The 25191-nt window shown below is 43.2% G+C and overlaps 1 protein-coding gene across 2 annotated transcripts in view; it reads left to right on the top strand.

The window, feature by feature from the left end:
* Positions 1-25191, top strand: part of nphp1 (nephronophthisis 1) — a 123472-nt gene that overhangs the window by 7859 nt on the left and 90422 nt on the right. For both annotated transcript variants that reach the window (XM_078542635.1, XM_078542636.1), the window contains exons 4-5: positions 10615-10760; positions 20858-21056. In XM_078542635.1, the coding sequence (XP_078398761.1) occupies positions 10615-10760; positions 20858-21056 (345 nt within the window). The remainder of the gene's footprint in view (positions 1-10614; positions 10761-20857; positions 21057-25191) is intronic.

The raw sequence follows: 25191 nt of genomic DNA, 5'->3' as shown, positions 1-25191 counted from the left end.
CCTCAAAGCTGCCAGAGTTTGGGTAATGTGTCAGCCTTTTGAGAAAGTTACAAGTTGAAGTCACAGTAGGACCTTATACTCCTGTGCTGCTCCCAAGAGTCTGGCAATGCTTAGTTTCGGAGTTGCTGTTCAGCTTCCTGCCTTTCGTTCAAACCCTGCTGTCAGTTGAAGGTTTGGCCATCAGTGCTTGCTTTCAACTGCTTCTTAGTCTCCAGTTTCCTCTCCACAAAACTATTCTGTTCATCCACTTCATTGGTTGCATTCTTAGGTTATTTTTGTGGATGTGGTGCCAATCAAATGGGCTGCTTTGTCCTGGATGGTGTCAAGCTTCATCAATGTTGTGGGAGCTGCACTCATCCATGCAAGTGGGGAGTGTTCGTTCACATTCCTGACTTGCGCCTTGTAGATGGTGGACAGGCTTTGGGGAGTCAGGAGGTGAGTTACTCGTTGCACTATTCCTAGCCTCTAACCTGCTCTTGTAGCCACAGTATTTATATGGTTAGTCCAGTTCAGTTTCTAGTCATCACACTCCAATAGACATCACATCCAATAAACATTAAGGGGAGGAAATGATGTAGTGGTATCGTCGCTGGACTACTAATCCATATCCCAAGGTAATGCTCTGGGGACCTGGGTTTGAATCCTGCCATGGCAAATGGTGGAATTTGAATTCAATCAAATTTGGAATTAAAAATCTAATGATGACCATGAAACCATTGTTGATTTTTGTAAAACCCATCTAGTTCACTAATGTCCTTTAGGGAAGGAAACCCGTCGTCCTTAGCTGGTCTTGCCTACATGTGACCCCAGACGCACAACAATTTGTTTGACTCTTAAATGCCCTCTGAAATGGCCTAGCAAGCCACTCCATTGTAACAAACTGTTACAAAGTCACAAAAAAGAATGAAACCGGAAGGACTGCCATCGATCTAGGCACCGGAAACGACAATGACAATCTCAGCCCTGCCGACCCTGCAAAGTCCTCCTTACTAACATCTGGGGGCTAGTGCCAAAATTGGGAGAGCTGTCTCACAGACTAGTCAAGCAACAGCCTGACATAGTCATCCTCACGGAATCATATCTTACAGATAATGTGCCAGACACCACCATCACCATCCCTGGGTATGTCCTGCCCACCGGCAGGACAGGCCCAGCAGAGGTGGCAGCACAGTGGTATACAGTCGGGAGGGAGTTGCCCTGTGAGTCCTCAACGTCGACTCTGGACCCCATGAAGTCTTACGGCATCAGGTCAAACGTGGGCAAGCAAGTCTCCCGCTGATTACCCCTCCCTCAGCTGATGAACTTCCATGTTGAACACAACTTGGAGGAAGCACTGAGGGTGGCAAGGGTGGGGGACTTCAGTGTCCAGCACCAAGAGTGGCTCGGTGGCACCACTACTGACCGAGCTGGCCAAGTCCTAAATGACATAGCTGCTAGAATAGGTCTGTGGCAGGGGACGAACAAGAGGGAAAAACAGAGTCGTAGAGGTCTACAGCACAGAAAAAGGCCCTGCGGCTCATCGAGTCTGTGCCAGTCAAACAAGTACCTAACTATTCTAATCACATTTTCCAGCACTAGGCCCATAGCCTTGTATGCTATGGCATCGCAAGTGCACATCCAAATACTTGTTAAATGTTATGAGGGTTTCTGCCTCTACCACCCTTTCAGGCAGAGTTTCAGATTCCCACCACCCTTTGGGTGAAATAATTCTTCCTCACATCCCCTCTAAACCTCCTGCCCCTTACCTTAAATCTATGCCCCCTGGTTATTGATCCCGCCACCAAGGGGAAAAGTTCCTTCCTGTCTACGCTATCTATGCCCCTCATAATTTTATACACCTCAATCATGTCCCCCCTCAATCACATTTGCTCCAGGGAAAATAACTCCAGTCTATCCAATCTCTCCTCATAACTAAAACTCTCCAGCCCAGGCAACAGCCTGGTAAATCTCCTCTGCACTCTCTCTACTACAATCACATCCTTCCTATAATGCGGATTCCAGAACTGCACGCAATACTCTAGCTGTGGCCTAACCAGCGTTTTATACAGTTCCAGTATAACCTCCCTGCTCATATATTCTATGCCTTGGCTAATGAAGACAAGTATCCCATATGCCTTCTTAACCACTCTTATCTACCTGTCCCACTACCTTATGCGGTGGACCTGCACACCAAGGTCCCTCTGATCCTTGGTACTTCCCAGGGTCCTACCATTCATCGTGTATTCCGGTGCCTTGTTTGTCCTGCCCAAGTGCATCACCTCACACCTCTCCGGATTAAATTCCATTTGCCACCGATCAGCCCGTCTATATCCTCCTGTAATCTAAGGCTATCCTCCTCACTATTTACCACCCCAACAATTTTTGTGTCATCTGCGAACTTACTGATTGACTCTCTTACATTCAAGTCTAAATCATTTATATATACCACAAACAGCAATGGACCCAAGACCGATCCTTGTAGAACCCCACTGGACATAGGCATCCAGTCACAAAAACACCCCTCCACCATCACCCTCTGCTTCCTGCCACTCAGCCAACTCTGGATCCAATTTGCCAAATTGCCTTGGATCCCATGGGCTCTTACCTTTGTTATCTGTCCTCTATGTGGGACCTTATCAAAAGCCTTGCTGAAGTCCAAGTAGACTATGTCAAATGCATTGCCCTCATCTACACACCTGGTCAGCTCTTTGAAAAATTCAATCAATTTCGTTAGACATGACCTCCCCTAAACAAAACCATGCTGACTGTCTTTGATTAATCCCTGCTCCTCCAAGCGTAGATTAATTCTGTCCCTCAGAATTGCTTCCAATAGCTTCCTCACCACTGCGGTTAGACTGACTGGCCTGTAGGTCCCTGGTTTATCCCTACCTCCCTTCTTGAATAATGGTACCACTTTTGCTGTCCTCCAGTCCTCTGGCATCTCTCCTGTGGCCAGAGAGGTATTGAAAATTATTGCCAGCACTCCTGCTATTTCCTCCCTTGCCTCACTCAATAGCCTGAGATACGTTTCATCCGGGCCAGGAGATTTATCTACTTTTAAACTGCCAGACCACTTAGAACCTCTTCCCTTTCTATGCTAATTTCTTTAATTATATTACAATCTTTCTGCCTGATTTCCATACCCACATCGTCCCTCTCACTTGTGAACACTGACACAAAGTATTCATTTAGAACCCTACCTACGTCTTCCAGCTCCACACACAAATTACCACTGTGGTCCTTAATGGGCCCTATTCTTTCCCTAGTTATCCTCTTACTCTTAATGTACTTGTAAAATAACTTTGAATTTTCCTTTATTTTACCTGCCAATGTTTTTTCATGCCCCCTTTTTGCTCTCCTAATTTCCTTTTTAAGTTCCCCCCTACACATTCTTTACTCCTCTAGGGCTTCTGTTGTTTTGAGCCCTGGTTATTTGCCATAAGCCTCCCTTTTTCTCTTTATCCAATCCTGTATATCCCTCGATATCCAAGGTTCCCTGGATTTGTTGGTCCCACCCTTTATCTTTATTGGAATATGTTGGCCCTGTACTCTCCCTATGAATGAGTTCCACTGCTCTGAAGCAGATTTACCTAAAAAGTAGCTGCTCCCAGTCCACTTTGGCCAAATCATATCTGATCTTATTAAAATCGTCCTTCCCCCAATTTAGAACTCTGATTTCTGGCCCATCCTTGTCCTTTTCTATGACAGCCTTGAATCTAACGGAGTTATGATCACTATCTGCAAAATGCTCCCCCACTGATACCTCTACCACTTGCCTGGCTTCATTCCCTAAAATTAAGTCCTGCTTGACACCTTTCATCTGACTGATGGTCACCCATTCCCTCTCTGCCTGCACTTCCGTAAGCTGTGGGGTGACCACATCTAAAAACGTGCTATCCACGAAACTCTCAACCTCGCGGATGCACCTCAGTGCCTCCAGCTGCTGCTCAAGCTCCGAAACTCGGAACTCAAGTAGCTGCAGCTGGTGGCACTTCCTGCACATGTGGTCGGTCAGAGCGCAAGGAGCATCCAGGACTTCCCACATGTTGCAGGCAGTACATAACATGGGACTGAGCTGCCCTGCCATGCCCCTAGATGGAAAGAAAACCCTTACTTTAAGTTAAATACAGTAAAAAAAAAGTTAAATTATTTATGTACTTTAAATAAAAACTAGAACTCTTACCTTTCCCCTTAGCTTAATCTATTTTAAACTGGAGAAAAACACTTACCGACTACTCATCAATCAGCTCTCACCTTTGTGCTGACGTTACTTTTTGAAGCTTCCCCGCACTCGCGCTGGTTCTGACCTCTCGGCCACTCTCTCGTGCTGTCTTGTGATGTCACTCTTGTTATTTTCAACAAGAACTGACTGCAGGGCACTATTTCTAGACTGCTTCACCATGATGCTGACTGCAGGACACTCTTCCAGACTCTCACTTGTCCTCATCCTCACCAACCTGCCTGCCGCAGATGCATCTGTCCATGACTATGTTGGTAGGAGTGATCACCACACAGTCGTTATGGAGACAAAATCCCACCTTCATATTGAGTATACCCTTCATCGTGTTGTATGGCACTACCACCGTGCTAAATTAGCTCAACTATCAACTCAAGACTGGGCATTCATGAGACGCTGTGGGCCATCAGCAGCAGTAGAGTTGTACTTGAACGCAATCTGTAACCTCATTGTCTGGCATATCCCCCATTCTACCATTACCATCAAGCTAGGGGATCAACCCTAGTTGCATGAAGAGTGCAGGAGGGCATGCCAGGAGCAGCACCAGGCATACCTAAAAATGAGGTGTCAATCTGGCGAGGCTATAATACAGGACTGCTTGCATGCCAAACAGCATAAGCAGCAAGTGATAGACAGAGCTAAGCGATCCCACAACCAAAGGATGAGATCTAAGCTCTCCAGCCCTGCCGCATCCAGTCATGAATGGTGGTGGACAATTAAACAACTCACTGGAGGAGGAGGCTCCACAAATATCCCCAAACTCACTGATAGAGGAGCCCATCGCATCAGTGTAAAAGATAAGGCTGAAGCATTTGCTACAATCTTAAGCCAGAACTGTCGAGTGAATGATCCATCTTGGCCTCCCCAACATCACAGATGCCAGTCTTCGGCCAATTCGATTCACTCCACGTGATATCAAGAAATGGCTGAAGGCACTGGATACTGCAAAGGTTATGGACCCTGACAATATTCCGGCAATAGTACTGAAGATTTGTGCTCCAGAACTTGCCTCACCCCTAACCAAGCTGTTCCAGTACAGCTGCAACACTGGCATCTATGCGGCTATGTGGAAAATTGCCCAGGTATGTCCTGTCCACAAAAAGCAGGACAAATCCAACCTAGCCAACTACCATCCTATTAGTCAACTCTCAATGATCAGTAAAGAAATGGAAGGGGTCATCAACAGTGCTATCAAGCGGCACTTGCTTAGCAATAACCTGCTCACTGACACCTAGTTTGGGTTCTGCCAGGGCACTCGGCTCCAGACCTCTTTACAGCCTTGGTTCAAACATGGACAAAAGAACTGAACTCCCGAGGTGAGGTGAGAGTGACCGTCCTTGACATCAGGGTTGCATTTGATTGAGTGTGGCATTAAGGAGCCCTAGCAAAACTGGATTCAATGGGAATCAAGGACACAAAGGAAGATGATTGTGGTTGTTGGAGGTCAGACATCTCAGTTCGATAGCATCACTGCTGGAGTTCCTCAGGGTAGTGTCCTAGGCCCAACCATCTTCAGCTGCTTCATCAATGACCTTTCTTCCATCATAAGGTCAAAAGTAGGGATGTTTGCTGATGATTGCACAATGTTCAGCGCCATTCGTGACTCCTCGGATACTGAAGCAGTCCATGTCCAAATGCAGCAAGCATTTCCAGGCTTGGGCTGACAAGTGGCAAGTAACATTTGCGCCATACAAGTGTGAGGCAATGACCATTTCCAACAAAGGAGAATCCAGCCAGCGCCCCTTGATGTTCAGTGGCATTACCATCACTGAATCCCCTACTATCAACATCCTGGGTGTTAGCATTGACCAGAAACTGAACTGGACTAGCCATATAAATACTGTGCCTACAAGAGCAGGTCAGAGGCTAGGAATAGTGCGTCGAGTAACTCACCTCCTGACTCCCCAAAGCCTGTCCACCAAATACGTGGCGCAAGTGAGGAGTGTGATGGAATACTTCCCACTTGCCTAGATGAGTGCAGAACTCATAACACTGAAGAAGCTTGACACCATCCAGGACAAAGCAGCCCACTTGGCACCACATTTACAAACATTCACTCTCTCCACCACCGACACACATTAGCAGCAGTGTGCACCATTTACGAGATGCACTGCAGGAATTCACCAAGGCTGCTTAGACAGCACCTTCCAAACCCATGACCACTACCATCCATAAGGACAAGGGCAGCAGCTAGATGGGATCACCACCACTTGGAAGTTCCCCTCCTGACTTGGAAATATATCACCGTTACTTCACTGTCGCTGGGTCATAGCCCTGGAACTCCCTCTCCAACAGCACTGTGGGTGTACCTATGCCACATGGACGCAGCGATTCAAGAAGGCAGGTCACCACCACCTTCTCAAGGGCAATTATGGATGGGCAATAAATGCTGACCCAGCCAGCGAACCCCCATCCCTTGAATGAATAACAAAAAAGATAGCTCGGCAACCTGATCTTGTGGAGCATAATTCTCCTGTCATTGATTCAAAATGGCCAACACACTTTCATTATGGATTTTACCAAAAAGCCCTCCCACTCCATTTCAAGTTGTACAAAGCTGCTCTGACTCTTCTGTAGTAGAGTTTCCAAGTTCTGAATCTTCTGGACTTCACCCTTAATCAGGGATGAAAATTTTTCGCTATTTGGCAGAATTGTGAATTTTGAATAATGGGATCCTGCCCTTTAAACTTTTTTTCCCTTTGCCCCCACTGCCACCAGTGCAGCCAAAACCGGATAGAGAGCGGTTCAGAAAGCCTGGAAAATCTCCGGCATTAATGAGGCCAGGAGCAGGCTCTGGGCTCTGACATCCATCCCATCAGGAGGGTGCAATCTGCTGCTGGTCATTTGGGACTCAGCAGGCCTGGAGGGAGGGTGGGGGGTTGCGGAGGGAGCCGTGGAGTCGCTGTTCAGCCCAGGGTGGGGGTAAGCAGCAGAGCCAGAGTGTCCTGCCCACCCCCTGCACAGCAGTCCAGATTATTGGGCTTTAGTATTCCTTTTGCACCTGGACCCTTCCCTCTAGCTTCTTACCCCCTCTAGATCTTATCATTGAGAACTGCTGATGTGACATTAGCCATCTCAATTTCTCTACTTCTCTCACTCACTCTAACTTATACTCTGCTGAACTTGCAGCACTCTGTTATCTTAGATCCAACCCTATCATTGTCATTAAACCCGCTGACAAGGAAGTGCTGTTGTTGGCTGGCATACCTACCTCTCTCTAGTAGAGGTTGAAAGTCAACTCTCTGACATTTTCGCCTACCTGGACTGTACCCCACCATCGAACATCAAGCCATTGTTTCCAGGACTGTCGCTGATCTTACCTCATCTTGAGTCTTTCCCTTCATGGCCTTCATCCTCATAGACCCCCAAGCCCAAAAAGCCTGCTTATACCTCCTTCCTAAAATCCTCAAACAGGACGGCCCTGGTTGACTCATTGTTTCAATCTGTCCCTGTCCCACTAAACTGATTTCTTCCTATCTTGGCAATATTTTTTCTCCCCTTGTCCAGTCTCTTTCCACCTACATTCATGACTCTTTGAATGCTCTCCATCACTCCAACTGGCCCTAACTGCCTCCTTTTCACTATGAATGACACCTCCATCCCCTCCAGGATGGCCTGAGAGCTCTTTGCTTCTTCCTAGAACATAGTGCCAAACAACCTCAATCCACCACTATCCTCCTCTGTCTGGCTGAATGTGTTCTGACATTGAACAACTTTTTCATTTCTTCCAAATAAAGGAGTTGCTATGAATACCTGCCTGGATCCTAGCTAGCTTGCCACTTTTTGTGGGATATGTGGAACATTCTTTGTTCCAGTCCCACTTGGGCTCTCTCCCTCACCTTTTTCTGGTATGCTGATGACTATGTCAGTGTTGTTTTCTGCTCTTGCCTTGAAATTTAATTGACATTGCTTCCAATTTTCACCCCTCCCTTGCCTTCACATGGTCTATCTCCGACTCTTCCCTTTCTTGATTCCTCTTACTGATTTTTGGGGATAGACTCTCAATCAACATTCATTTTCAACCCACTGACTCCCACAGCTATCTTGACTGAACTTCCTCAGACCCTGCTTCTTCTAAAGACACTATTCGTTCCTCCAGTCTCTCTGATGCTGTCACATCTGTTTTGATGATGGAACCTTCCACACCAGCGCTTCCAATATGTCTTACTTTTTTCCTCAATGGAAGATTCTCCTGATTGTGGTTGATGGGGCCCTCGATTGTGTCCATTCCATTTCCTGCACATGTGCTGTTGGCCATTGCTACCCCCACCCAAAACCATCATGATGTTCCCCTTGTCCTCATCCCCCATTCCAGTAGCCTTTGTGTCCAACGGATCATCCTCCGCCATTTCTGTCACTTCCTGCATGATGTCATCACCAAACACGCCTTTCCCCTCCCCTTTCAGATTCCAAAGGAACCATTCCTTCTGCGATACCCTGGTCCCTCTCCTTAGTCACCCCTACTAGCTCCTCTCTTTCCTACACCACCTTTCCATGCAAGCGCCGGAGATGCAACATCTGCCTTTTTACCACCACCTCACCATCAAAGGTCACACTGCTCCTTTTACATGAAATGGTGATTTATTTGTATTTCTTTCCCTGATCACCCTGGGCTGAGAGCCCTTCTCTCCCTCTTCCAGCCCCGTCTTCCAGCAGCTTGTGTCAATTCTGCTCATTTTCCCAATCACGCTGAAGCCCAAGGGAGATGCATATTATTGTACCCATGTCTCGGGCCAGTGGAGTGGTACAGAATCCTGGAAGACAGAACAGAGTCCTTCAGCACGTGTCACACCACTCCCTATAGACTTCAAGAACTTTAAAGAACTCTAGAAAGCATGCAAGGAGGCAATGGCAAACCATTGCAGCACTTTGCCAAGCATAATGAACCAGTCCAATGAAAATCTATGGTCACCAATACCCTCTTAGGGCATGGTACCTGAAGGAGGAAGAGGAGAAAGCAGTCAACACTTCTACAATCGTAGAAAGGGCCAGTAGAAATCAATCAGCAGCTAACCTGAAAGTACTCGATGATCCCTTTAAATAGTGTCGGTGGGGTGCCATTCTGCTGCTGAACACTGGTTCAGTTGTGCAAGGTTACAAGATGACATTGGCTGGAGAGTTGATCTCCAAAATGGCAGCACTGGTGATAAATCAATGTTACATGCCAGTTGATGTCACACTTTGCTTACTCTGCATGCTTCAGGCGAACATTCCCTGCATGCAGCCAATGCCCTCACCGAACTGGCATTTGGCACAATTTGCTTCAGAAGTGTGGAGTCAAAGCAACATTCATAACTGCAAAATGAGGGCTAACGAGCCAAATGCAAGACATTTATTTCTAAATGTGTTTTTCTCACCTTCCTCTTACTTGGGTCTTCCTGTACAGTTCCCAAGTATCATTTAAGACTTTATAACTCTTTGCACATGTATTCCTTTCCCCCTTCTTTAAGGAGCATCAATCCCCTATTATTGCTACTCAATATTATTTATTTGTATAAATAATCCAGGGGAGTTAGGTTAAGTCAGTTACTTTTTAGAAAGTATGAAAATAACTTAATCAGAATGGGCACTGTGTAAGCTCAATGAGTGAGAGTTACATTTGTAGGGCAATGCAACAACCAATTTGTGGACAATAAGGTCATGCAACAGCAACTAAATAAATAACCAGCTAACCTGTGTTAGTGATATTGTTTGAGGGTTAGATATTAGCTAGGACACCAGAGTAGTGGCATGTCATGTTCTATGCCCATCTAAGATCTTGAGGGAACTTGATAGGGTGGATACTAGGAAAATGTTTCCTCTTGTGGGGAGACTAAAACTAGGGGACGTAGTTCAGAAATAAGAGGTCTCCCTTTTAAGATACAGATGAGGAGGAATTTTTTCTCTGAGGGTCATTAGTCTGTGGAATTCTCTTCCCCAGAAAGTAGTGAAGGCTGGATCTTTAAACTTATTCAAGGCTGAGTTAGATAGATTTTTGATAGATAAGGGAGTCCAGGATTATGGGGAGCAAACAGGAAAGTGGACCTGAGACCTCAACCAGATCAGCCATGATTTTATTGAATGGCGGAGTAGGCTCAAAGGGCCAAATGGCCTACTCCTGCCTATAAGTCCTATATTCTTATGTTCCACCTGAGAGGGCAGATAGGACTTCAGTTTAACATCTGAAAAATGACACCTCTTGATAGTGCAGTGTTTCCTCATTACTGCCCTGAAGTGCCAGCCTATGTTATGTGCTTAAGTCTCTGGAGTATGACTTGAACTCAATCTTCTGACTCAAAAGTGCTACCATGGAACAGAAATTGATACTTAGCTTATATAGTAAAGAAAAAGCTACAGTTAAGTTAATCATTTTTTTAGATGATCTGATGTGTTCTCACAAAACATGTATCTTTTCTCAGACAAGTGAACTTAGTCTTGTAAGTAATTATGATCAACGGAAGCGAACTGAAGAGAGGCGACTGACAGCCATGTCAGGACTACTTCGGGAGCTTGCTCGGAGACTAGATAAAGAACGTACCAAACAGAAAATGGATGATACTGACAAGTAAGATAAAGAGACTGTTGAATAGATGTATACGGGTATGAAATGATTGTGATTACGGAGACATGGCTGTGGGGTGACCAAGGCTGGGAACTGAATATCCAAGGGTACTCAATATCTAGGATGGACAGGCAAAATGGAAAAGGAGGTGGCGTTGTTAGTTAAGGATGAAATCAGTGCAATAGTGAGAGAGGATATTGGCTCAGAAAATCTAGATGTACATAGCTCTGGGTGGAGCTAAGAAGCAACAAGGGCCGAAAAACATTAGTGGGAGTTATCTATAGGCCTCTAAACAGTAGCGATAAGGTAGGGGACAGCATTAAGCAGGAAATTAAATGTAACAAGGGTGATACAGTAATCATAGTTGACTTTAATCTACATGTAGACTGGGCAAACCAAATTAGTAATAATACTGTGGCGGCTGAATTCCTGGAGTGTGTATAAGATGGTTTTTCAGACCAATATGTCGAGGAACCGACTAGGGAACAGGCGATCCTAGATTTGGTATTGTGCATTGAGAAGGGTTTAATTAATAATCTGGTTGTATGGGATCCTTTCGGGAAAAGTGACCATAACCTGATAGAATTCTTCATTTAGGATGGAGAATGGAGTAACCCGAGCTGAAACTGGGGTCCTAAATCTTAACAAAGGAAACTACAAAGGTATGAGGTGTTAGTTTGCTAAGGTAGATTGGGGAACTTCACTAAAAGGCATGACGTTGAATAGGCAATGGCTAATATTTAAGGAATGAATGCATGCATTGCAACAGTTATATGTTCTTTTTTGGTGCAAAAACATAACAGGAAAAGTGGCCCAACCATGGCTAACAAAAGAAATTAAAAGTAGTATTAGATCCAAAGAGGAGTCATAAAATGTTGCTAGAAAAAGTAGCAAGCTTGAGGATTGGGAGCAGTTTAGAATTCAGCAAAGGAGGACTTAGAGATTGATTAAGAGGGGAAAAATGGAGTATGAGAGTAAACTTTCAAGGAACATAAAAGTGGACTGTAAAAGCTTCTATAAGCATGTAAAAAGATAATATTAGTGAAGACAAATGTAGGTCCCTTACAGTTTGAAACAGGAGAATTTATAATAGAGAACAAGGAAATGGCAGAACAATTAAGCAACTGCTTTAGTTCTGTCTTCACGGAAGAAGACACAAATGACTTCTCAGAAATGCTAGGGAACCAAGGGTCTAGTGAGAAAGAGTAATTGAAGGAAATTAGTATTACTAAAATAATGGTGCTGGAGAAATTAATGGGGCTGAAAGCCGATAAATCCCCATGGCCCGATAATCTACATCCCAGGGTACTAAAGGAGGTGACCATGGAAATAGTGGATGCATTGGTTGTCATGTTCCAAAATTCTGTAGGTTCTGGAACAGTCCTGCCAGATTAGAGGATGGCAAATGTTTAAAAAAGGATGGAGGCAGAAAACAGCAAATTACGGACCAGTTAGCCTAACATCAGTAGCAGGGAAAATGGTAGAGTCTATTATAAAGGATGTGATAACAGGACACTTAGAAAATATCAACGGGATTAGACAAAGTCAACATGGATTTATGAAAGGGAAATCACGTTTGACAAACCTACTGGAGCTTTTTGAGGATGTAATTAGCAGAATAGACAAGGGAGAACCAGTGGATGTGGTGTATTTGGATTTTCAGAAAGCTTTTGATAAAGTCCCACAAAAGAGGTTAATGTGGAAAATTAAAGCACATAGGATTGGAGATAATATATTGGCATGGATTGAGAATTGGTTAACAGACAGGAAGCAGAAAGTAGGAATAAATGGGTCTTCTTTGGAGTGGCACGTGGTGACTAATGGGGTACCACAGGTATCAGTGCTTGGGCCCCAGCTTTTCACATTATATATCAATGATTTGGATGAGGGAACCAAATGTAATATTTCCAAGTTTGCTGACGACACGAAATTTGGTGAGAATGTGAGCGATGAGGAGGGTGTTAAAAGTCTTCAAGGCAATTTAGACAAGTTGAGTGAGTGGGCAAGTGCATGGCAGATGCAGTATAACATGGATAAGTGTGAAGTTATCCACTTCGGTAGGAAAAACAGAATGGCAGAGTATTATTTAAGTGGGGTCCCCTCTACATTGGAGAGACCAAACGCAGACTGGGTGACCGCTTTGTGGAACACCTTCGGTCTGTCCGCAAGCATGACCCAGACCTTCCTGCTGCTTGCCATTTCAACACACCACCCTGCTCTCATGCCCACATGTCCGTCCTTGGCCTGCTGCAATGTTCCAGTGAAGCTCAACGCAAAGTGGAGGAACAGCGCCTTATCTTCCGATTAGGCACTTTACAGCCTTCCAGACTTAACATTGAATTCAACAACTTCAGATCATGAACTCTGTCCTCCAGCCTCACCCCTTTTTTATCCCCTTTTTTCTAATAATTATATATATTTTTCTATATATATATATATATATATATATTTCTTTTCCCACCTATTTCTGTTATTATTTGTAGAATTTATTTCCATATCATTTTATCCCTACCTTTTAGCCTATTTCGATCCCCTCCCCCCACCTCACCCCTACTATGGCCATCTGTCATTTGCTCATCTTGCTTTCTACCCTTTATGTCACCATTAGCACATCCTTTAGCTAATATCACCACCGTCAACACCCCTTTGACCTTTTTGTTTATGACATCTTTGGCAATCTCTCCTTTGTCTCCACCTATCACTGGCCCTCTATCCAGCTTCACCTGTCCAACCCCACTTAAACAGCTTATATTTCACCACATTTCTATTTCTCTTTAGTTCTGATGAAGAGTCATACGGACTCGAAACGTTAACTCTGTATCCCGTCCACAGATGTTGTCAGACCTGCTGAGTTTTTCCAGCAATTTTTGTTTCAGGTCTCTAACTTCAGTTACATTACATAGCAGACTTATGCACAAATGGCTGGAAGCTTCTTGAAGGCTGTTTCACACACTCCTGTTAGATCTTATGTGGCCTTCTCTCACATAGCCTTTCATTCTCCTTTATATGTGTTTCTCTCTTTTTAATATGTAAAGTGTAATTGTTCCATCTGTCTTTGAAACTGTATCTTCCTCATAATATAAAACTTTCATGTTGCGAATATTGTCCGTAACCTTTGGGAAAATAAGCACACTGCTTAGCCTTGCTTATCTGGATAGCTGTAAACAGTCTAGCATCTCTTTGAAATCCACAATCCCTTCATTTATCTAAAAATGCAAATTCCCTTCACACTTTACGTGCTAAGCCAGCATCCATGTTTACTCATTGGCATACCAAGCACATTTCTATATGTCGCTTCTTTTGATGATTTCAAGCTTGCAGTCTACTTGACTCCAAATGTAATTAAATCACAGTTAGGGGAAAATTAAAAATGCTAAAAGAGAACACTCTAAGAATTTACTGAAGAACACGTAAAATCTCCAGGCAGACATGGCTGCTAAGCATATTAAGAGTTGACCAGATGAACATTGCACAGCCTTGAGAGTCAGGCTAAAGACACAAGGAGGACATAAAATAGATTCCCTCTCACATAGGGAAGGGGCAGATGGTTTTAGCTTAGATATGGGAAGACATACAATGGACAAAGAGGGCTTTGATGAAACACAAACAGTCTTGAGTTGTGAGAACCAAGGTCTTTGCGTACGTGTTTTAATTTTGATTGGATAATATAATTATTTATTCAGCATTTAGAATAATTGGTTAGCAAAATCACATGTTTATGTACTCAATAGGATAGTTTTAACATGGTACCTGTGTGTCAGTTACCGATTGGATGTATTCAAATGTACTCAAATGAAAAAGTACAAAAGTAATGAAATGTAATCAATCTGAGAGCTGGGTCATTTTCAGGAATGATTGCGGCTCCCTTGCATATGCTTGAATAAAACCAGTTAAAGGAAGCCTGAGTCTCTGTGGTCTCTGTGTGATTGGAGAGTGTAACTTCTCCTCTTCAACTGGCCTAGGTGGTAGTTGCGGGATTGGAGGGTGTGCCCTTCTTCAATCACACAGACCGACCCAACTATAATGACACCCATAGACCTACTTCACAATAAATAAGAAAAATATTATGGAAATTATTATACTTGCATCACATTTGAAGGTAGCCCACCATTTATCCTGCCAGCCTTTGGGTCCAATTGATTCGGCCCAGACCCATTCTTACCCCATTGAAGTTGGCTTTCCTCCAGTTAATTTTTCTTACTCTGGACTGTTCTTTGTCCTTTTCCATACGAACATACATATGAACAGACGAATTAGAAGCAGGAGTGGACCACTTAGCCCCTCAAGCCTGCTCCGCATTCAATAAGTTCACGGCTGATCTGACCTCCACTCCAGATATCTGCTTACACCCGATAACCTTCCACCCCCTTGTTTATCAAGAATCTATCTAGCTCTGTCTTAAAAATGTTCAAAGACTCTGCTTCCACTGCCTTTTGAGGAAGAGAGTTCCAAAGACTCACTACCCTCAGAGAAAAATGTTTGCGTCATCTGTCTTAAATGAGTGACCCCTTATTTTTAAACTGTGACCCCCTAATTCTAGATTCTCTCACAAGAGGAAACATCCTCTCTGCATCCACACTGTCAAGAGCTCTCCGGATCTTAAAGATTTCAATCAAGTCGCCTCTTACTCTTCTAAACTCCAGTGGATACAAGCCTAACCTGTCCAATCTTTTCTCATAAGACAACATGCCCATTCCTGATATTCATCTAGTAAACCTTCTCTGAACCGTTTCTAACGCATCTACATCCTTCCTTAAACAAGTAGACCAATACTGTACACAGTACTCTATATGTGGTCTCACCAGTGTCTTGTACAACTGAAACATAACCTCCCTACTTTTGTAATCAATTCATCTTGCAATAAACAGTAACATTCTATTAGCTTTCCTAATTACTTGCTGTACCTGCATACTAGCCTTTTGTGATTCATGCACGAGGACACCCAGACCCCTCTGAATCTCAGAGCTCTGCAATCTCTCACCATTTAGATAATATGTTTTTTTATTCTTCCTTCCAAAATGGACAATTTCACATTTACCAGATCTTTGCCCACTCACTTAACCTATCTATGTCACTTTGTAGCCTCCTTACGTCCTCTTCACAACTTACTCTCCTACCTATTTTTGTGTCGTCAGCAAATTTAGCAACCGTACCTTCAGCCCTTTCATCCACATCATTTGTATAAATTGTAAAAATTTGAGGCCCCAGCACTGATCCCTGTGGCACACAACTCGTTACATCCTGCCAACCACAAAAAGACTCATTTATGGCTACCCTCTGTTTCTTGTAAGCTAGCCAATCTTCTATCCATGCCAATATGTTACCTGCTACACCATGAGCTTTTATTTTCCACAATAACCTTTGATATGGCACCTTCTCAAATGCCTTCTGGAAATCAAAGTATAGTACATCTGCCAATTCCACATGTTCTTATAAATTTTTTCTCTCAGAAGGTTGTTTTCCCTCTGACAAATGTTAGGCTAACTGGCCTATAGTTTCCTGCTTTCTGTCTCCCTTTTTGAATAAAGGAGTTACATTTGTTATTTTCCGGTCAAATGGAACCTTCCCTGAATCCAGGGAGTTTTGGAACATTAAAACGAATGCATCAGCTAACTCACTAGCCTCTTCTTTCAAGACCCAAAGATGAAGTCCATCAGGACCCAGGGATTTGTCAGCCTGCAGCTCCAACAATTTGCTCAATATCACTTCCCTGGTGATTGTAATTTTTCTGAGTTCCTTCCTTCCATTCCTTGATTTACAGCTATTTCTGGGATGTCACTTATATCCTCTATAGTGAGGACTGATGCATAATACTGGTTCAATTCATCTGCCATCTCCTTATTTTCCATTATTAATTCCCTAAACTCTCATTCCTTAGGACCAGTGCTCACTTTTTAAACTCTTTTCTTATTTAAATATCTATAGAAACTCTTACTATGTCTTTATATTTCCAGCTAGCTTCCTCTTGTACCGTAATTTTTCCCTCCCTTATTAATCTTTTTGTTATTCTTTGCTGTTTATATTCTATCCAGTCTTCTGACTTTCCATCCATCTTTGCACAATTATAGTCTTTTTATTCAAGTTTGATGCTGTCTTTAAACTTTTTTTTAGTCAGCACGGATGGTGGGTCACATAGCATTTGAAACAAAACAAATGAACTGATAGCACACATAGAAATAATTAAGTACGAGCTGATAGCCATTACAGAGTCATGGCTACAGGATGACATAGATTGAAACCTGAATGTTGAAGGGTACATGATATTTAGGAAGGACAGGAAGTTAGGAAAAGGTGGAGGGGTGGCTCTGTTAATTGATGATGGTATTAGCACATTAGAGAGTGATGACCTAAGTTCAGGAAACCAGGATGTAGAAGCAATTTGGGTTGAGATGAGAAATGATAAAGGCAAGAAGACACTTGTTGGAGTTGCATACAGGCCTCCTAATTGTAACTACGCGGTTGGACAGAGTACAAATGGAAGATATAATGGAAGCTTGTCAGAAAGGTACAGCAATAATTATGGGGGTTTTATTCTACATATAGACTGGAAAAATCAGATGGGCAAATGTAGTGTAGATGAGTTTATAGAACGTTTTCAGGATAGTTTCTTAGGACATCACCTCCTGGAGCCAACCAGAGAGCAGGCTATACTAGACCTGGTATTGTGCAATGAGATAGGATTAATTGATAACCTCATAGTGAAGGCACCCCTAGATGGCAGTGATTATAACATGATTGAATTTTGCACTCAGTTTAAGGAAGAAAGGAGTGGGTCCAAGGCTAGTATTTTAAACTTAAATAAGGGCAATTATGAGGGCATAAAAGCAGAGCTACATAAAATGAACTGGCAAATGAGGTTAAGGGATAGGTTAATAGACTTGCCGTGGCAGTCTCTTAAAGGGCTATTTCAGAATACACAGATAGATACATTCTAATGAGAAAGAGATCTTTAAACCTTATGATACAATGATCACTATCCCCTAAAGATTCTCCCATTGTCAATTGATCTACTTGGTCCGCCTCATTCCCAAGAACCAGGTCCAGCAGTGCCTACTTTCTCATTGGACTGGACACATACTGCTGTAGAAAATTCACCTGAACATTCTCTAGGAACCCTTGCTCCTCCCTGCCCTTTACACTACCACTATCCCAGTCTATATCTGGATAATTAAAGTCTCCCATTATAACTACTCTATATAATTTTTATATATTTCTATAATATGATTCTGTTATTCACCTTGGGCACAATGCATATGATAGATCTTCGTAGAAATGTATAGTATATCAAACAGAATCAAAAACAAAGATTTGGGCAGTATTTATTATAAGTTAAACCATGACTACAATATAAGGAGACAGACTGATAAAATGGAAGTTCAGTACTGATGTCAGGAAGTATTTGCCTACAAAGAGTGATTTATACCTGGAAGCTGTGCAATTATTGAAAGGACAGGTGGATGATTTGATGATGGGCTTTGCGTTTCTACAGAAGGAAAATAGGGATTGACTGAGATTTGACCAATGGAACTGCACAGAAAGGTACTGAATTGAACAGCTGGATAACAAAATTTCTCCTTATCGAAAGCAAACTACCTGTGCAACAAACTGGACGGTTCCACCTTCATTAGGCAGAGACCTGTTTAAAAAAAAATCAACACTGTGATCTACACGTGTTAATTGGTAATGATCTGGCAGCCTCTCTGATCAAATTATTTTTCGTACAGCTTCTAATTTATGGTTTAATCCTTGTGTGTTTTATGTAAGTGTTTTTCTGTTACCCTTTCTGCCTATCCCTCACTTCCTTTCTTACTGCAGATGGTTCCCTTTCAGATTCCATTACTGAGTTGATCTGTTTGGGTTATCACATCTTGGCCTGTCTCCCTACTCCTCTTGTGATTACTCCTTTGAACACCTCACCTTTTTCCACTCCATTCATCTGTCCTTTAAAACCCTTATTCTATACCACCTACCCAAAGATCTTTCAAAGTTTCTCACTGTGATATCTTCTCTACTTTCCCCACTCTGCTTCTGCACTGACCAACTTCTGAACCTTGGTGATTTCAACCTCCATGTCAAATCTTTTTGCTCTCTCACCTTAGAGTTTATTGCACCCTAAATTTCTCCCTCCCTATAAATTCTCCTACTCATATTCACAGCCACTCCCTTGACCTAATTTCACTCAACGTCACAACTCTCATCGTAGCCACCTCCGATAAGGCAATCTCTGATTAATTCTTTCCATTGCCCTCTACCTGTCGCTCTCTACCTGTATTACCCTTCCCTCTCCCACTCCATTCCTTTCTGTTTGAAAAAAACTCTTTCCTCAAGTCTCTTACTTTCTAACCTTTGGTTCATCATGACATTTCTGCAGCCACTGATTTCCTAAATCACTCCCTTGCCACCACCTTTGATACCCTTGTCTCCACTAAAACCATTAAACACTCTCACCTTAGTCATTCCTCTGGTATAGCATCCATCACACTTCCTTAATTTTAATGGATGCAGATTTGAACGTCTTTGGTGAGCACTGGATCACATTCGGGCCCTGCTTAACTTCATTAAAACTATCCACTATTCAAATATTACCCAGGAAAGCAAAGATTACCCCCGACTTCTCTTCTCCAGCAGAAGCCATCATCTTAAACCATCCTCCCCTGCTCCCCTCACCCTCACCTCTAATTATAAGTGCGAGAAGTTCATGGACTTTTTGTTACAAAGATCGAGGCCATCATTTAGCTTCCTTTGCAGCGCTGTTTGGGAGGGAGTTCCAGGATTTTCACCCTGCGACAGTGAAGGAACGGCGATATATTTCCAAGTCAGGGCAGTGTGTGGTCTGGAGGGGAACTTCCAGGTGGTGGTGTTCCCACCGATCTGGTGGGACCTTGGTGTATATGTACATAAGTCATTGAAGATGGCAGGGCATATTGAGAGAGCAGGTAATAAAGCATATAGTATCTTAGGCTTTATTAATAAGGTCACTGAGTACAAGAATAAGGAGGCCATGTTGAACTTGAATGAGACACTAGTTAGGCCTCATCTGGAGTACTGCATTCAGTTCTGGGCGCCATACTTGAAGAAGGATGTGAGGGCAGTGGAGGGAGTACAGAGGAGATTCACAAGAATTATTCCAGAGGTAAAGAACTGTAACTATGAGGATAGATTGGAGAGGTTGGGACTGCTTTCCTTGGAGAAAAAAAGGCTGAGGAGACACAATTGGGGTATTCAAGGCCTTGAGGGGCATGGACAGAGTAAATAGTGAGAAACCCTTCCCACTCAAAAGAGCATCACGAACTAGAGGGTACAGATTCAAAATAATTGGCAAAAGGAGTAAAAATGAGGTGAGGAAATTTTTTTCTGGGTGGTTGGAATCTGGAACGAACTTCCTGAGAGGGTGGTGGAGGTAGGTTCAATTGAGGTATTCAAAAGGGAATTGGATTGCTTTTTGAGAGGAGATAATGTGCAAGGTTACGGGCATCAGGCAGGGGAGTGGGACTTGATAGAATGCTCTTTCAGAGAGCCTGTCCAGACTTGATGGGCTAAATGGCCTCCTTCTGCACTGTGAAGTTTCTGTGGTTCTGTGAAAGCTGATCCCATGGGCCAGTGTTTGAATTTTGAGGAAAAATTGGAACGACTTGATTTGGAAAGGAGAAGTCCAAGAAGTGATGTTAGAGAGATCCATCAGCTCGTAAATGGTGTGGAAAGGTGAATCCCACCTCTCAGAATGTGGTGGTATGATTTAAAATATGTTGTATTCTTACATTACTGAGCCGTGGGCTGTGTGTGCTTTTTGGAGTCCTATTCTGACTGGGCCAAATCAAGAATTGAATCACTAGGCAAGTATTTTAGATTAAACTTTAGGCTCCAGAAGTCTGCAAAGAAGCATTTTCTAGGGAACTCTTGAGTAAAATCTCTAACTTAAAGACACCCATTATTGACCTTTTAAACAGCAGCAACAATATGATAATGCAATGGCATGTTCAATAAAACTGTAGCTAAATTTTGAATTGGAGCTTGATTAGTGGCTGTGATATTCAGAACTAATAACTAAAGACAAGAGCTTTATTACTGTAGAAATAACCATCCTAAATTGCTTTTGCTAGCAAGACCAAGAGCCAGACTACAGTAGCAAAACAGGGAAACATGGGAGGTGTTAACGATGGTGATGATGACGATGAAGATGAAGAGAATGAGGAAGATGATGAGGATGAAGGGGAGGAATGTGATGAACAAGACACTGTTAAACTCTTCATTACAATCAGTGACTTTGTAGCTCAGGAGGAAAATGATCTGGCATTTAAGGTAACCATGTTCTGTAATTAAAAATATTGCACTATTGTATTTGATTTGTATTTAGCTTGACTGTGTTGTAAAACATGGCAAAACTTTATTGGTCTTCCCCTAAATACTGAATTGTACGTTCAGTAAGGAATCTCACTCCATTTTTTCCTAAATAAAAAGAACTGTTGAATTGAATATCAGCTCTAACACGAACCTTAAAGGATCATTACACCTCTACATTATATGACCGGCCAGTTAAGAACCTTGCCTCCAGAGACTTGTTCAGGTCTTTTACAAATTAAGTGGCTGTAAAGAATTAAAATTAACTTCAGCAGCTCTGATTATTCAAAAGTTTTGTTTAAGTTGTGCTGAAGGCAGCACTGAGGGATAAAATTGTTGTGCTCAGCAGTAGCTGAAACAGTGAATTAGTAACATTGGTTGAATTTTAACTTTAAAAAAGTGCCTATTTGGGTCAAGGGTGGTTAGTGGTTAAAGTCTTAGGAATCTGTTTCTTGACTCAAAGCCACGTCCAGCCTGCCCATTTCCAGCTTTAACTGAGGCCAGAAGTTGAACAGGCAGCCAAACCAATCAAAGAGGTGACTTGGAAATTTAAGTATTATAATGAGGCAGTGAACCTCATGGTCATGCAGGCTTTAAAATTTGCTGTCAACTGAATTTCCCGAGTGTTGGGAAAATGCAGCAGCTTCCTCAAGATGCGGACCTGGTGGTTTCAGAAGGTATTTATCTTCACTTTTGGATCCTGGTGCCTGCTCGTGCAGTCTCCATGATTGTGCCACCCTCTCCTGAACAACCTTCCCCCACAAGGCCTCCAATTAACACCATGAGGCCTCTGATGTCCCCCTCCCCATGACCTGTCCCTAATTTCCCCCCCACCACCAGAAGGCCTCAAATCCACATGTCTAGTTCTCACTACAAGGCCTCTGACCTGCCCCATCTAACCTAGCCTGGCCACCCACCAATCCACCCCACCCCGCCCAACCACATGCCTGCTCCCTGTGGTCAGGTCAGTAAAAATTCTGCCCAATACCTCACTTGGATTGCAAAGTTTAGTTGCTTTTCATTTTCTTTTTGCTTTACTCGCCACATTCCAGGGACAGCAATGTAATTTACACCATCCCCACAGCCATTCTTGTTCATAGGGTCATAGTGGTCTACAGCACTGAAAAAGGCCCTTTGGCCCATAGGGTCTGCGCCGGTCAAACAAGTACCTAACTATTCTAAGATAAAAACAAAATACTGCCGATGCTGGAAATCCAAAACAAAAACAAAAATACCTGGAAAAACTCAGCAGGTCTGACAGCATCTGCGGAGGGGAATACAGTTAACGTTTTGAGTCCGAATGACTCTTCATCAGAACTAAGGAAAAATAGAAAAGAGGTAAAACATAAGCTGGTTTAAAGGGGGTGGGACAGGTAGAGCTGGCTAGAGGGCCAGTGATAGGTGGAGATTGCCAAAAGATGTCAAAGACAAAAGGACAAGGAGGTGTTGATGGTGGTGATATTAACTAAGAAATGTACTAATGGTGACATTAAGGGTAGAAAGCAGGATGAGCAAGGTACAGATAGCCCGGGTGGGGTGGGGGGGAAGGGATCGAAATAGGCTAAAAGGTAGAGATAAAGCAATGGATGGAAATACATTTAAAAATAATGGAAATAGGTGGGAAAAGAAAAATCTATATAAATTATTGGAAAAAAGGGGGATCGGAAAGGGGGTGGGGATGGAGGAGAGAGTTCATGATCTAAAATTGTTGAACTCAATATTCAGTCCTGAAGGCTGTAAAGTGCCTAGTCGGAAGATGAGGTGCTGTTCCTCCAGTTTGCGTTGAGCTTCACTGGAACATTGCAGCAGGCCAAGGACCGAAATGTGGGCATGAGAGCAGGGTGTTGTATTGAAATGGCAAACTATTCTAATCCCTCTTTCCAGCATTAGGCCCATAGCCTTGTATTCCATGGCATCGCAAGTGCATATCCAAATACTTCTTAAATGTTATGAGGGTTTCTGCCTCCACCATCCTTTCAGGTAGTGAGTTCCAGATTCCCACCACCCTCTGGGTGAAAAAATTCTCCCTCATATCCCCTCTAAACCCTTACCTTAAATCTATGCCCCCTGGTTATTAATCCCTCCACCAAGGGGAAAAGTTCCTTCCTGCCTACCCTATCTATGCCCCTCATAATTTTATACACTTCAATCATGTCCCCCATCAATCTCCTCTGTTCCAGGGATAATAACCCCATTCAATCCAATCTCTCCTCATAACTAAAACTCTCCAGCCCAAGCAACATCCTGGTAAATCTCCTCTGCACTCTCTCTACTGCAATCACATCCTTCCTATAATGCGGATTCCAGAACTGCACACAGTATTCTAGCTGTGGCCTAACCAGCGTTTAATACAGTTCCAGTATAACCTCCCTGCTCTTATATTCTATGCCTCGGCTAATAAAGACAAGTATCCCATATGCCTTCTTAACCACCTTATCTACCTGTCCCGCGACCTTAAGACATGCACACCAAGGTCCCTCTGATCCTCGGTACTTTGCAAGGTCCTACCATTCATTATGTATTCCGGTGCCTTGTTTGTCCTGCCCAAGTGCATCGCCTCACACTTATCCGGATTAAATTCCATTTGCCACTGATCAGCTCATCTGACCAGTCTATATCCTCCTGTAATCCAAGGCTATCGTCCTCACTATTTACCACCCCACCAATTTTCATGTCATCCGCGAACTTACTGATAAATCCTCCTACCTTCATGTCTAAATTGTTTGTAAAAACATAAACAGCAAGGGACCCAACACCGATCCCTGTGGAACTCCACTGGACACAGGCATGCACTCACAAAAACACCCCTTGACCATCACCCTCTGCTTCCTGCCACTCAGCCAATTCTGTACCTAATTTGCCAAATTGCCTTGGATCCCATGGGCTCTTACCTTCATTATCAGTCATCCATGCGGGACCTTTTCAAAAGCCTTGCTGATGTCCAAGTAGATTACATCAAATGCATTGCTCTCATCTACACACCTGGTCACCTCTTCGAAAAATTCAATCAATTTGGTCAGACTTAGCAAAACCATGCTGACAGTCCTTGATTAATCCCTGCCTCCCCAAGTGTAGATTAATTCTGTCCCTCAGAATTGCTTCCAATTGTTCCACCACCACTGAGGTTAGACTGACTGCCCTGTAGTTCTCTGGTTTATCCCTTCCTCCCTCCTTGAATAACGGTACCACATTGGCTGTCCACCAGTCCTCTGGCACCTCTCCTGTGATCAGAGAAGTATTGAAAATTATTGCCAGTGCCCCTGCTATTTCCTCCCTTGCCTCACTCAACAGCCTGGGATACATTTCATCCGGGCCTGGAGATTTATCTACTTTAAAGACTGCCAGACCACTTAGAACCTCCTCCCTTTCTATGCTAATTTCTTTAATTATATCACAGTCCTTCTGCCTGATTTCCATTCCCACGTCGTCCCTCTCAATTGTGAACACCAACACAAAGTATTCATTTAGAACCCTACCTACGTCTCCTGGCTCCACACACAAATTACCATTGTGGTCCTACTCTTTCCCTACTTATCCTCTTAATCTTAATGTACTTGTAAAATAACTTTGGATTTTCCTTTATTTTACCTGCCAATGTTTTTTCATGCCCCTTTTTGCACTCCTAATTTCCTTTTTAAGTTCCCCCCTACACATCCTATACTCCCTTAGGGCTTCCGCTGTTTTGAGCCCACCTCTGATCTATGCTTGTAGCTTCAGTATTTATATGGCTGGTCCAGTTCAGTTTCTGTCAATGGTAAGCCCCCAAGATGTTGACAGTGGGGAATTCAGCAATGGTAATGTCATTGAATGTTAAGGGGCCATGGTTAGATTCTTTCTTGTTGTAGATGGCTATTGCCTGGTACATTCGTGGCATGAATATTACTTGTTACTTGTCAGCCCAAGCCTGGATATTGTCCAGGTCTTGCTGCATATGGGCATGGATTGCTTCAGTATCTGAGGAGTCGCAAAATGTACTCAACATTGTGGAATCAACTGCGATATGGGGGATTCTGTGATGGTAATGCCATTGAACATCAAGGGGCAATCGTTGGATTCTCTCTTGTTGGAGATGGTCATTGCCTGACACTTGTGTGTT

This window comes from Cetorhinus maximus, chromosome 5 (genome assembly GCF_964194155.1).
Source record: "Cetorhinus maximus chromosome 5, sCetMax3.hap1.1, whole genome shotgun sequence".
Classification (NCBI taxonomy): domain Eukaryota; kingdom Metazoa; phylum Chordata; class Chondrichthyes; order Lamniformes; family Cetorhinidae; genus Cetorhinus; species Cetorhinus maximus.
The sequence above is the reverse complement of the archived record's forward strand: the minus strand, read 5'-3'. Positions and strand labels throughout refer to the sequence as shown.